We start from the raw sequence: 12090 nt of genomic DNA on the forward strand, positions 1-12090 counted from the left end.
ACAACCATACAATATGTCACTTTAGGTAATTAGCAGCAGGCTAGCCGGACACCCCTTGGCAATGAGTTCTTACTCTTGGGAGCAGCTATGAAAATGCCCTCTTACAAGGAAGTTGCCTTATATGAGGTCAGAACATTGTTCCAGAGAGCTCCAGATTGCCTACTCTGATTGGTAGATGGTTTTCCAGGATTTCAGACCAGGGACATTCCCAGCTCTACCTGGAGATGTCAGGGATTGAACCTGAGACCTTCTGCAAGCGAAACAGATGCTCTGCCACTGAGATGTGGACCTTCCCTTCAAATGTGTGTCCGGTGTTGGCAGGACAGGAAGACAGGCCCTTCCCAAGGATCTGGAAAGGCTTCTATGAGAAAATGCAGTGTTTCAGACAACCATGCTGTTCAATGCTTTGTAGGTCAGAACCAGTAAAGAGACTGAAAACAGACTGATAGCCAGAGAAAATTGTTGTGACATGGTGTGTGTGTGTGTGTCACATGCTCCCTGTAAAGGCACTTAAGTGGAAGACCACAGTGAGAAGGCTTCTTGGGACTGCAGAACATGCTACTGCCAATCCACATGGCTAATGCCTGGCATCTGGGTGGCCTCAGTCAGAAGAGGTTGCTGGATTAGATGGGCCATTTGCCTGACCCAGCAGGAGTCTTCTTATGTTCTTAAGTTTAAGGCAGCTTCTTACCCAGGTTGCCTGATTTCCAAAGCACCAACTAATATTTGCTTTTAAGTTCATCTTTTTTTAAAAAAAATAAAAATAAAAACAACAGCAATTCATCTGCTCAGCTGGTTTGAATTTTAAAAGAAAGCTGCAGCTTCTTTTAAATTAACCTAGCTGCTAGCCTAGGGAAACGCAGCAATCCCCATGTACTCAAGCCGTTCTGTCCACAGCCATAACAAACGCAAGATCCCCAGTCACTCTTCTGCCACATGACATGCAAAGGGCTGGCTCAAGACATTTAGACACCTGAGGCAAACCACAAGATGGGTGAGTGAAGATCTACATCGGGAACAAGGGGAGGAAGCAAAACAGCCTTACCCAACAGCTAAAATGGGGATCAGAGGCTGCCATGGAGGGAAAAGGGACCCACTCTGAATCAGGCCAGGTGGGTGCAGAGTCCAGGAGACCCCCCAGAGGGCAGCTTCTGCAATTACTTCATTGGGGGTGGGAGGAAACCAGAATGCCTTCTGTTTGCCAAGTGACCACTATAGAGACAGTATTCAGGAGTGGGGGTGGGAAATGTCAAGGTGGCGGCAGATCTAGCCTCTAAAGAGCACACCATGGCTACTGCTGTTACCATGGTGGTGGCAGCAGGTGATGCATTCTTTGGGTGCTGGGTCTGCTGCCCAAGGCAGTTGCTTACCTGGCCTCATGTAGACTGAGAGGCAGTGCAAGAAGAGCCCTAAATCAGGGGTGGAGAATGTTTTGGCTCTTCCCAGCTTACATTATTCCTGATCACAGGCCATGTTGGCTAGGGTTGATGGGTGCTGGAGCCCAACAACAACATCTGGAGGACCACATGTTCCCTGCCTCTATTCTAAATCCAACACTGATGCCCCAAAACATAACTTACAGCAAGACATGTGAATTATTTGTGGATGTTGCTCACTTGTACTCTAGGGTGTGTGTGTGTGTCACTCTGCCTAAGGATAGAAGAGACTGGAGCCTAGTGTGGACACAGGATCATAGGAAACTACCTTACCCCAAGTCAGATCAATGGTCCATTCTAGCTCAGTATTCTTGGCACTGACAGGTTTACCCCTCCCCTTCCATGTGTCCCAGTGGTGGGAGTGGTGCTCCTTTCCTCTAGAGTGGGTGTGGGAAGGGGTTTATTGGTTTGTTGTTGTTGATGATGATAATACTTTTATGATTTATACCCTGCCCATGATATAATTTTATAAACATCAAGCGTTAAAAACCTCCCAATACAGGGCTGCCTTCATATGTCTTCTAAAAGTTGTGTAGTTCTTTATCTCCTTGACGTCTGATGGGAAGGGTCTCACGGGGAGGGCACCCCTACTGAGGAGGCCCTCTGCCTGTTTCCCTGAAATGTCACTTCTTGCAGTGAGGGAACTACAGACGACCCTTGGAGAAGGACCTCAGTGTCTGGGCTGAGTGATGGGGGTGGAGACGCTCCTTGAGGTATACTGGGCTGAGACCATTTAAAGGTCAGCACCAACACTTTGAACTGTATTCAGAAACGTACTGGGAGCCAGTGAAGATCCTTTAGGCTGCCACATGCAGTCACCAGTCTAGCTGTTTTTATTATGCATTTTGTATTTTATGTTGTGAACCACCCTGAGATCTACGGATGAAGAGTGGTATACAAAATTTAATAATAACAATAACAATAATATTTAGGCATTCACTTCCATTGCCTTTCTGTGACGCATTCAGCCAGAATTCATCTTTTGTAGATCCTTCTGTATAGGGGCTACTTCTTCCGCTGAGACTGGCCTGCACTTAGAGCACTGAGGAAGTATTTAAGAAGCTGAATGTTTCAAGATGTGGGAAATAAATCTGTGGCCTTGGTGCAGTGCAACTGAACATGAAGAAGGTTGGGGAATGGGTAGCATCTGATGCAATTTACCATGTAGTGTGTATGTACACAGTTGTCTCGTGGAGAAATAGCACCGGTTGTGCCTGAGCAAGGGTTTGATGGTTTGATATCCATTAAGAACCTAAGAAGAACCTGCTGAATCAGGCTAATGATCCATCTAGTCTTTCATCCTGTCCTCACATTGGCTGGGCAGATGACCAGAGGAAGCCTGAAAGCAGAACCTGAGTCCAACACCACTCTCCCCACCTGAAATTCCCAGCAGATGGCTCTCAGAGGCACAGTACCTCTGACAGTGGAGATAGAACATAGCCATCCATCAGGGATAGTCTCCACTGACAGCCTTATCCTCCCTGAATTCATCTAATCCTTTTTCAAAGCCATCCAACTTGGTGGCAATCACTACTTCTGGGAATGAATTCAAGAGTTTAACTCTGCGCTGTGTGACTAAGTACCTTCTTTTGTCTGGCTTGAATATTCTAGCATTCAGTTTAGTGGCCCCTAGTTCCCGTATTAAGAGAGAGGGAGATAAACTGTTCTCTTAATCTACTTTCATTCCACCATACATAATTTTACACACCTGTGTCTTGTCTCCTCTTACTTGCATTTCCTCTAAACTAAACTGAATCTTAATTTATTGTTATTATTACACCCCTGAGGTCTCCTCTTTCCCTAACACAATGCAGAGTGCCTGGCAGAATACACTGGTGGGAGAGGTGAGGAAGGCTGTTCTGGTTTCCAGTCGAACAGCAAGCAAAATGAGCAGGGTTGTGACCCTCATGTTTCTTGGCAGTCTGTCTTCTGAGCAGATATATAAGGAAGGCCTTTCTAAAGAAACCTGAATGTTTAAAATCATAACTGCGTTTTCTGTGTTGAGCGTGCATAGGTCTATTTAACATGCATTGTCAACCTGCCATGGATGGTAACAAGGCTTGGCTGATGCTTCCAGGCAAATGAGAGTTAGTGGGTTGTCTTAATGTGTGTGGCTTTTTGACAAGCAAGAAATGAATTTACCACAAATGGCGAATGTCTTCATTTTAGTGCATGACTCACGCTTGCTGTCTTTTTTTATATATAAAAAAATTGTATTAAAGATTTTATTGGTTCACAAAAATGTGCATTGTCTTTTTTCATGTTGTAGAGTCCTTTTTTTACTTTTGATGCGAGACATTATACAGAACAAGGTGGGGGAAGAAGAAAGAGGAGAGGGAGAGAGGAGATTGGGGTGGTAATATTTAGTGTGTTTGTGGGGCTGTTCACATTTGGATTGCTAGGGGTTCCAGGGCCAGGATGGATAGGAAGGGAGATGGTGGGCACTCTTGTTTAGTCACTCTTTGTATTGCTATGGTATTAGAGTCCATACCATTGAGCCTACATTTTGCTGAAGCTTGGGAGTAAATTTGTTTAAGGATTTGTAGGAAGTTGGTTAATACTTCTAAGAGGTATTTCCATTCTAAACAATCAAAGTCTTTAATGCAACCATAATGTGTGCCTCAACTCTTACCTTGACTAATTTATGTTTCATGTGGTGGAAGCACTACTAACCCAAGCCCAAGACAGCCAGCGTCCATCAGGAAATTACTGAATCTGGTCAAACACAGCAAAAAAACCAAATTCCCACTGATGATTATGTACCTAGACCACTGAAATTGCCATACAATTTCAAACTTGGCCCTCCAGCTGTTTTGGGACTACAACTCCTATCATCCCTAGCTAACAGGACCAGTGGTCAGGGATGATGGGAATTGTAGTCCCAAAACAGCTGGAGGGCCAAGTTTGCCATGCCTGGCCTGGGCCAATGGAGGGAAACTTAGCTGCTCTCTGCATGATGTTGTTGGACTATGAATCACATCATTCCTGACCATCTGCCATTGTGGCTGGGGGTGATTGGAGTTGGAGTCCAACAATATCTGGAAGGCCTCAGGTACCCCCATTCCTTCCTCTTCTTTTCAGTTTTGGGGGAGATGACTTCTGCTTGACCTTAATGCATTATTTACTGAGCTGTGCAGAAATACCAGTTTCTCTGCAGTGCAATGATTTCTCAACACCTTTCCTATTTGTGTCATTATTATAAGGTAATTTTCTTGCGTGCAAAGTAGGGGAGAAAGGTTGATATTGCTACCTTTTGCAGAATTATGGCCCTGATCCTGTAACAAACCTGATGGATCTTTCCCTAGAAACACACACACACACACACACACACACACACCTGGGATGTGTGGGTGCACAAAGGAAATAGTTTCCTTTACAATCAAAAGTTAATATTTCAGATTATGGGAAATTGGGGATCTGGCCAGTTAATACACAATTTAAAAAGCATTAGGCTTTCTTTATGTGGTCCGGACCCTACGGAGTTTGCAATGTGGGGGGAACAATCAAACCATTGGAGAAGAACCATCACTCAGTAGAAGCCATTTGCATTGTGTGCATTTGGTCCCATGTTCAGACCCTGGCATCTTCAGGTGGGGCTGGAAGAGAACATTGTCTGAAACCCCAGAGAGCTGCTACCAGTCAGTGTAGATAATCCTGAGCTATGTGGACCAGTGATCAACCTCAGCGTAAGGCTGCTTCCTTTGTTCCTATTGGTTCATCTAGCTAAGTACAGTGGTACCTCAGGTTAAGTACTTAATTCGTTTCCGAGGTCCGTACTTAACCTGAAACTGTTCTTAACCTGGAGACCACTTTAGCTAATGGGGCCTCCTGCTACTGCCGCGCTGCTGGAGCCCGATTTCTGTTCTTATCCTGAAGCAAAGTTCTTAACCTGAAGCACTATTTCTGGGTTAGTGGAGTGTGTAACCTGAAGCATATGTAACCCGAGGTACCACTGTAAATACTAATTGCTGCTGTCCAGGTGTCCAGATGGGAGTTTTTACCCTGCCTTACTTAGGGTGGGGTGTATGGGGGTGTTAGAGGAGGTGCACTCCGTTGCTTCTCAACACATACAGGTGCCAACACCAACAACTTAGAGCTGCAAAGGATTGAACCTGGGACCTTATGCCTGCAAAGTGTATTGTCCTCCCACTGAATTAAGGTTCTTTCATGGGATAGAGGTTGGCAAGAGAAATGGGTCAAGGTAGGGCTGCAGCTGTTGTTTATGAGAAGGGGTGATGTTATGCTTGTCCTGCCTGTTTAGAGACTGAAATTGCTGCTTGCTTCTGACATGATGGAATTGTGACATGCAAAGTCACCAGAGCAAGAGTGGCTGAAAAACAGTCTCCTGCCCATTCAGGAAGAACCCCACCCAGCTGTTCAATGGTTTACAGTCATGTCCTTCTGCTACGGGGGACTCTGGGGACTCTGTGCCATCCTAGCCTCTGCATGCTTCTCTGCCCTTCTCGTGAACTCCAGCTCCTCCTTGCAAGAGCTGGAAGGAAGTGCTTTCCCCCATTTGTGTGAATTTCTGCCGAATTCTCTCTGTAATAACAAAGTAGTGGCTGGTATCTTTTTATCCTTCTCTTCCGGATTGACTCAGTGAAGAAAATTGAACCGTTAAAATATCCAGATAGTTTGTCGTTGCTGTCGTTTCTAGTCAAAAAGCAGTCAGAAACTGTGAATTCGGGTTGGCCAAAGAGCTCAGTGCATTTTGAAACTACATGTAATGTCTTCTGCTTTATACAGTCATACCTCGGGTTAAAGTCGCTTCAGGTTGAGCATTTTCAGGTTGCGTTCCGTGGCGACCTGCAAGTAACGGAACGGGTTACCTCTGGGTTTTGCCGCTTGCGCATGCACAGACGCTCAAAATGACACCACACAAATGTACAGAAGTGGCGAATCGTGACCTGCGCATGTGCAGACGGGGGTTGCGTTCTGCTCAGGATGCGAACGGGGCTCCAGAACGGATACTGTTCGCATCTAGAGGTACCACTGTACACACACACACACACACAGAGAGAGAGAGAGAGAGAGAGAGAGAGAAATTCAGAGCTCCTCTTCCTGCAAGTTTGCAATGTGTTTGCAATAGCAGCAAAGCAAAATGGCACATGCATATTCCAACAAGGATCCCTGCCATTGCATAATTGGCATTTCCCCTTTCTGCAGATCAAGAGGCAGTCAAGAAATGTATTTGAAGACTGACCACATTCTGAACCAAGAACAGAATCACACACACATGCCCATGCGAGGGGAGTTTTGCATTTGCTAATTTCCCAAGGCTCTTGCAGCTACCCATCTTGTAACATCTAGGCTGTTTCATTCCTGGAATTTGCAGCGCTCTGTTTTTGGAAGAGTCCCCATCAGTGCAATCCTATTTCAAAAGAGATATAACAGCAGCTTAGTTCCACCAGGAAGTCTCACCCCTGAGAGCCTGTTTGAGGATGTTGGGGGCAGACAGCAGGGGTTGGGGGTTGCCTTCAGGCTTTTGTGGGCTTTCAGGAAGCAGCTGGCTGGCCACCTCTGGAAACAGGATGCTGTCCTAGAATGGGCTTTTGGTGTGATCCAGCAGGTCTCTTCCTATGTTCCTCCTCTAGTCCTAGAGGTAGAGCCAAGAGGAGGCTGGAGTGACGCACGGCATCCTGAACGTCTGGTTCTCAGCTGTAGGCTGCAGCTTGCATAGCAAGAGGAACACAGTGTTGATGGGGGAGCTGCCTTGTTCTGCCCTCACAAATCTCTAGGGTAGAGTTTCCCAAACTTGAGTCTCTAGCTGTTTTGGACTGCAGTTCACATCATCCTTGACCACTGGTCCTGCTAGCCATGGATGATGGGAGCTGTAGTCGAAAACAGTTGAAGACCCAAGTTTGGGAAAACCTGCTTTAGGGAAGCTCTGCTGGCCGGATGTTGGTTACCATATACATGGTGGCATTTATTGGTCACCATAAATCACCCCTGCTTTGTGCTTTAAACAAGTGACTCTTGAAGATGCTGCATTTCTGTATGGTGTGGCAAGGGCAAAGCCCAGGTTGCTGGTGCTGCTCTAAAGATCGAAAACACAATGAGGTTATTAGCTTCCTCAGCAGGAGCATCTATAATTGGACTGCTGTAATTGGATGTATTTTCCAGTAAGTGCATCTTGCAATGCACCTCCTGGAAAGGAACGGAAGCAACATGGACTCATTTTACCTATTTTTTCAGTTGTTTAAAATGCTAAGCACCCTGTTCTGCATGCAAGGAGCAAGAATGGCAAGGGATTAGAGGGTGGGTGTGCTTGCTTCCAAAGAAGATCCTCCAACTTAGTTACCTCTGCAGCACCCCCAAGGTGTGACAGTTTGCTGCTGCATTTTGCAGCAAGTATGCTGTGCAGTTCGGTACTTCTAAAGTCATCTGTGATTTTGAAAACTAACAGAAATTTCAATGTAGCAAGTTCAGTGTAGATGAAATGATGGCAAATGACTGTAGTGAAAAGAATGTCCTCTTGATAGATGGTTCAGCCAGACTCTTTTTTTTTTTTAAGCGTTGCACCTGCATTGCTTTTATGTTTTGTGGATAAAGTACAGAGAGGAGCTGCAACAGGAGAATTAGACACCTGCTTACTCTTTTGCAACAAATGGCTTACAGCATAAACATTTCTGAAATGCTCATTTGACCCACTATTGAAAAATGTAATTGATGCGACTCCCTTCATGTTGCTATTTTTCTTGCTTTCTCTTTTCCTTACCCAATAAATGGGAAGATTGATCTGATTACTACACCTGACTGATTCTTCTTTCCTTTTCTCAGTTCTGTTTGTTTAACCCCTCCCCCCCAAAAAAACGTTATAGTTTGGTCTACAGCTATTTGCTTTATATAAAGACATACTTCTTGGAGGATTGTAGCTTGGGGCAAGTAGCTTTGTAAGGCCTTGGGAGGAGAACATTCCTCTACAAAATATATGACTCTGTGGCAGGGCATTTTGGAATGTGTAATGATACCATACTTGGTGAGGATGTTGGCAAGAGAGAAGCAATCAAAATGCACGCAGTGGGGCAGATGGAGAAGCACACGTATTCAGCATCTGAAACATAAAGGGCCCCTCCGGATTGGTGGTTTGTGTGTGAGTAGATTCTGCAACATGCCTTTGATGCAGTAATAGCTCGTTAGTGGTGGATTTATACTGGACTGTCCGCATGTCATTCCACTTTGTTGTTCTTTGATGCATCTCCAGCATTACTGCAGTCTAGAAGGGTGCTTTTGAACTGGACCCGGAAAGTGGTTGGCAGCCAGAGCAGTTGGGCCAGGATTGGTTTTCAGTGCTCAAGCCGTCTTGCCCCGGTGAGCTACCTAGCCACCAAATTCTGCACCAGAAGGATAGAAAATATTGGACTGGATGGACTAATAGTATAATGAATAGCTTAAGAAATATACTACATACTATATTCCTAGTATAAGGAATCATCATGTATGTAGCTCAGGCAGAGCCAACATGGTGCCCTCCGTATGCTGCTAGGTTTCGATTCCCATCATCCCTGACCTTTGGGCATGCTAGCAGTGGCAGATGGGAGTTGTTGTCTATAACTTCTGGAGGACACCAGTCTGGCTACCCAATGTGGCTGAACACAGTCTGGACTTGTCAACAGAATGTTGGGCTTTGCTCTTTGGCTTTGCCTAAGGGTCAGGGTTTTTGTTTTTGTTTTTTGGGAGCTGGCAGCCCCTCATTGTGAGAAGTGAGGCTACAGGGAACCGGACAGCGGGCCTTCTCGGTAGTGGCGCCCGCCCTGTGGAACGCCCTCCCATCAGATGTCAAAGAGATAAACAACTACCTGACATTCAGAATACATCTTAAGGCAGCCCTGTTCAGGGAAGTTTTTAATATGTAACGCTGTACTGTTTTTAATACTTGATTGGGAGCCGCCCAGAGTGGCTGGGGAAACTCAGCCAGATGGGCGGGGTATAAATAATAAATTATTATTATTATAATTATATTTACTGTTTCAAAGTGAGCATGCCTCTGGATAGAAGTTGCTGGTGTGCGGATTTGTGGATCTCATTGTAGACTTCCAAAGAGGTAGAATTCTGGACTAGATATTGTGTCTGATCAAGCAGAACTGTTCTAATGTTTCTTTTGTGCAGTAGGCAGTTCCCACTTAAAAGTGTTCCAAATGTTTGTTCTAAACTTCTGTCTGCACCTTTGCGCCTTTCCTGAATCTGAGGCAGTTTACCAGGATATGTGTACACATACATACATACATACATAGAGCCATCTTTGCGAATTCATTCCTGGGTCCTCAGCTGTGGTGATGTGGGGTGGAAGAAAGTATGTTTCATAAGTTAATTAGTAAAGATGAATGGATGCCAATTGTAGATACAATAGGAAGCAAGCTTGTCAGTTTCAAAGTTGCAGTTAATGTGGTTTTTCCCCACCCCAGATGATTTCCCCATGTGTGCTTTAATTTTTGCTTCAGATATTTCAGGTCAAATACTTGTGGTATATTGGGGCAGAAATGTTGTTGTTATTGTTAATCATATATTTATATTTGTCAGTTGCTTTATACAAAAGTCTCAAAGCAACTTACAGTGGTACTTCGGGTTACAGACTCTTCAGGTTACAGACTCCGCTAACCTAGAAATAGTACCTCGGGTTAAGAATTTTGCTTCAGGATGAGAACAGAAACCACGCGGTGGCGGTGCAGCGGCAGTGGGAGGCCCCATTAGCTAAAGTGGCACCTCAGGTTAAAAACTGTTTCAGGTTAAGAACGGACCTCGAGAACGAATTAAGTACTTAACCCGAGGTACCACTGTAATAGACAACAAACGAAACCGGTTGAAAATGAATGTGGAGTATTCCTCCCCCCCCCCCCACTTTCATTTACTAAATGCAAATAAAATAAACGTGCTGAGGTGGATCACTTACGAGGGCAGAATCTCTGGCCCACAGTCCTAGTTTGGTCTAATTAGCCTCTGGATTTAGCCAACGAGGCCATTTTGGACAAACTACAGCTGCCTGTGACTGTCAGTCACCTGACACCAGAGATCTCCAGCCAAAGTGCTGAGGTCCCACAGCACTAAGGTCGTAGATAATCCCCTGCTTGCTCCTTGATAGTAAAAGGGAGCAGCAGAAGCTTATATCTGAACTTAGCCCTGTGGGATGTCACTGGAGTGCTAAGATCAGACATAAGTCTGTCTCCGTTCTGTGGCTTGAGGTTTGATGCCAGGTGATTTATAGGTGCGTGGCCCCAGCCACCTGTCAAAAATGGCCCACAGAAGATGGTCCAGTTCCGGATGTGGTTCCCACTTGATTCACTAGGGTATCAGAACGTTTTCAGATGAAACCTGAATTGTTTCCAGTACTATTACCCTGTGAAGATTACCCTAAATTCCCATTCAAAATTTCCAGTTCAAAATTTTGCAGAAATCCCACATTACTGTACTACTTTGCTGTCCACTACAGCTTTGGCCAAGTCACTTAGAGAAATTCTGTCTTGCAGTGTTTTATGTCTTGGAGCCTTATTGTTCAAACTGATCAAATAGCCATATGAGCAGAGCTTCCAGATGTTGCTCCTTTTTGGCTAGGCTTTCAAATTGTGTCATAATGCAGTCACAGCTTCCATTTTTAACTATTGCTTCTGGACTCAGGACGACTTTTTAGTTTATTTTTTTCCTACTCCACCCTTCTTGCATTTTATAAAGAGAAAAAGTCCTTGGGTGTGCCTCTTCTTTTGAATTGCCTTGTGTTTTAAAATGCTAACAGTTATAAATGGTGTGTGCATTGCTTGTGCTGTTGGAAACACATTTTTTATGAGTGCAAAACAGCCTTTGTGATATGTGAATGTCACACTGCAGTTGTGTTTGGCTTTGTTAGTTGACTCCTTATCAGTTTAGCAGTCAGGGATGCTGGCAGTCAAGAAAAAAAGATTTGGAAAAGTGTGCAAAAACCTGTTTTGAGATTTCGATGGCAAAACAAAGAAGTGGGGCTGTATCTAATGCTAGTCCTAGCAGACCCCCTGAAATTAATGAACATAACTACGGTAACTTGGGTTTGTTTATTTCAGTGGGTGGCATTCAACCAAGTTTTCCTCAGAGCAGACTTATTGAAATGGATGGACCTTACTTAAGCCATAGCCATTCATTTCAATGAGCATGCTCCAAGTAATACTTCATTGAATGCCACCCAATGGGTCTACTCTTGGACTAGCATTGGATAGAACCCATGGTGAACTTTCTCTGGAAGGGAGAATTTTCAAGAATAGAAAATATGGTGTTCTTTTAGATCTAATTTTAACATGTCTTTCTTTCAAACTTCCTTAGGGCGAAGGCTGCCGTACTGTCCCTCTTTCTGGCCATGTAGGATTTGACAGCCTTCCTGACCAGCTGGTTAATAAATCAGTTAGCCATGGTTTCTGTTTCAACATCTTGTGTGTGGGTGAGTACAACACTTCTTCCCCTCTTTCCATTTTTGGAAAATTCTGTTGCTGAATGAAGGTAAACTTGCCTAACAAAGTAATCCTTTGACTTATCCAGAACACACATTATGTGTTGTCATCTGATCCAGTTTTTAACAACAGATAAACAAGGATCACTGCCTCTTTGGGTGGTCTGAAGATGATGAGGTGGGATGTGTTGTGTTTTGCTGGGACAAATGAGCAGACACACAGAGGTTTACACTGAAGGCGTGTAG

General features: G+C 44.6%; 1 protein-coding gene and 1 long non-coding RNA gene across 7 annotated transcripts in view; one reads left to right on the plus strand and one right to left on the minus strand.

Annotated features, from left to right (window-relative positions):
* Positions 1-12090, minus strand: part of LOC309362195 — a 67283-nt gene that overhangs the window by 41807 nt on the left and 13386 nt on the right. The gene's annotated exons all lie outside the window — the stretch shown is intronic.
* SEPTIN6 (septin 6) overlaps positions 1-12090 on the plus strand; it is a 49556-nt gene that overhangs the window by 3567 nt on the left and 33899 nt on the right. For 5 of the 6 annotated variants that reach the window (XM_081897652.1, XM_081897654.1, XM_081897649.1 and 2 more), the window contains exons 1-2: positions 1062-1112; positions 11721-11835. In XM_081897652.1, coding sequence (XP_081753778.1) covers positions 1077-1112; positions 11721-11835 — 151 coding nt within the window. In that variant the 5' untranslated portion in view covers positions 1062-1076. Of the gene's footprint in view, positions 1-1061; positions 1113-11720; positions 11836-12090 lie in introns of those variants that run through there. The other variant, XM_081897650.1, reaches the window with a different exon arrangement.

Source organism: Podarcis melisellensis (assembly GCF_964234715.1).
Source record: "Podarcis melisellensis genome assembly, chromosome: Z".
Classification (NCBI taxonomy): Eukaryota; Metazoa; Chordata; class Lepidosauria; order Squamata; family Lacertidae; genus Podarcis; species Podarcis melisellensis.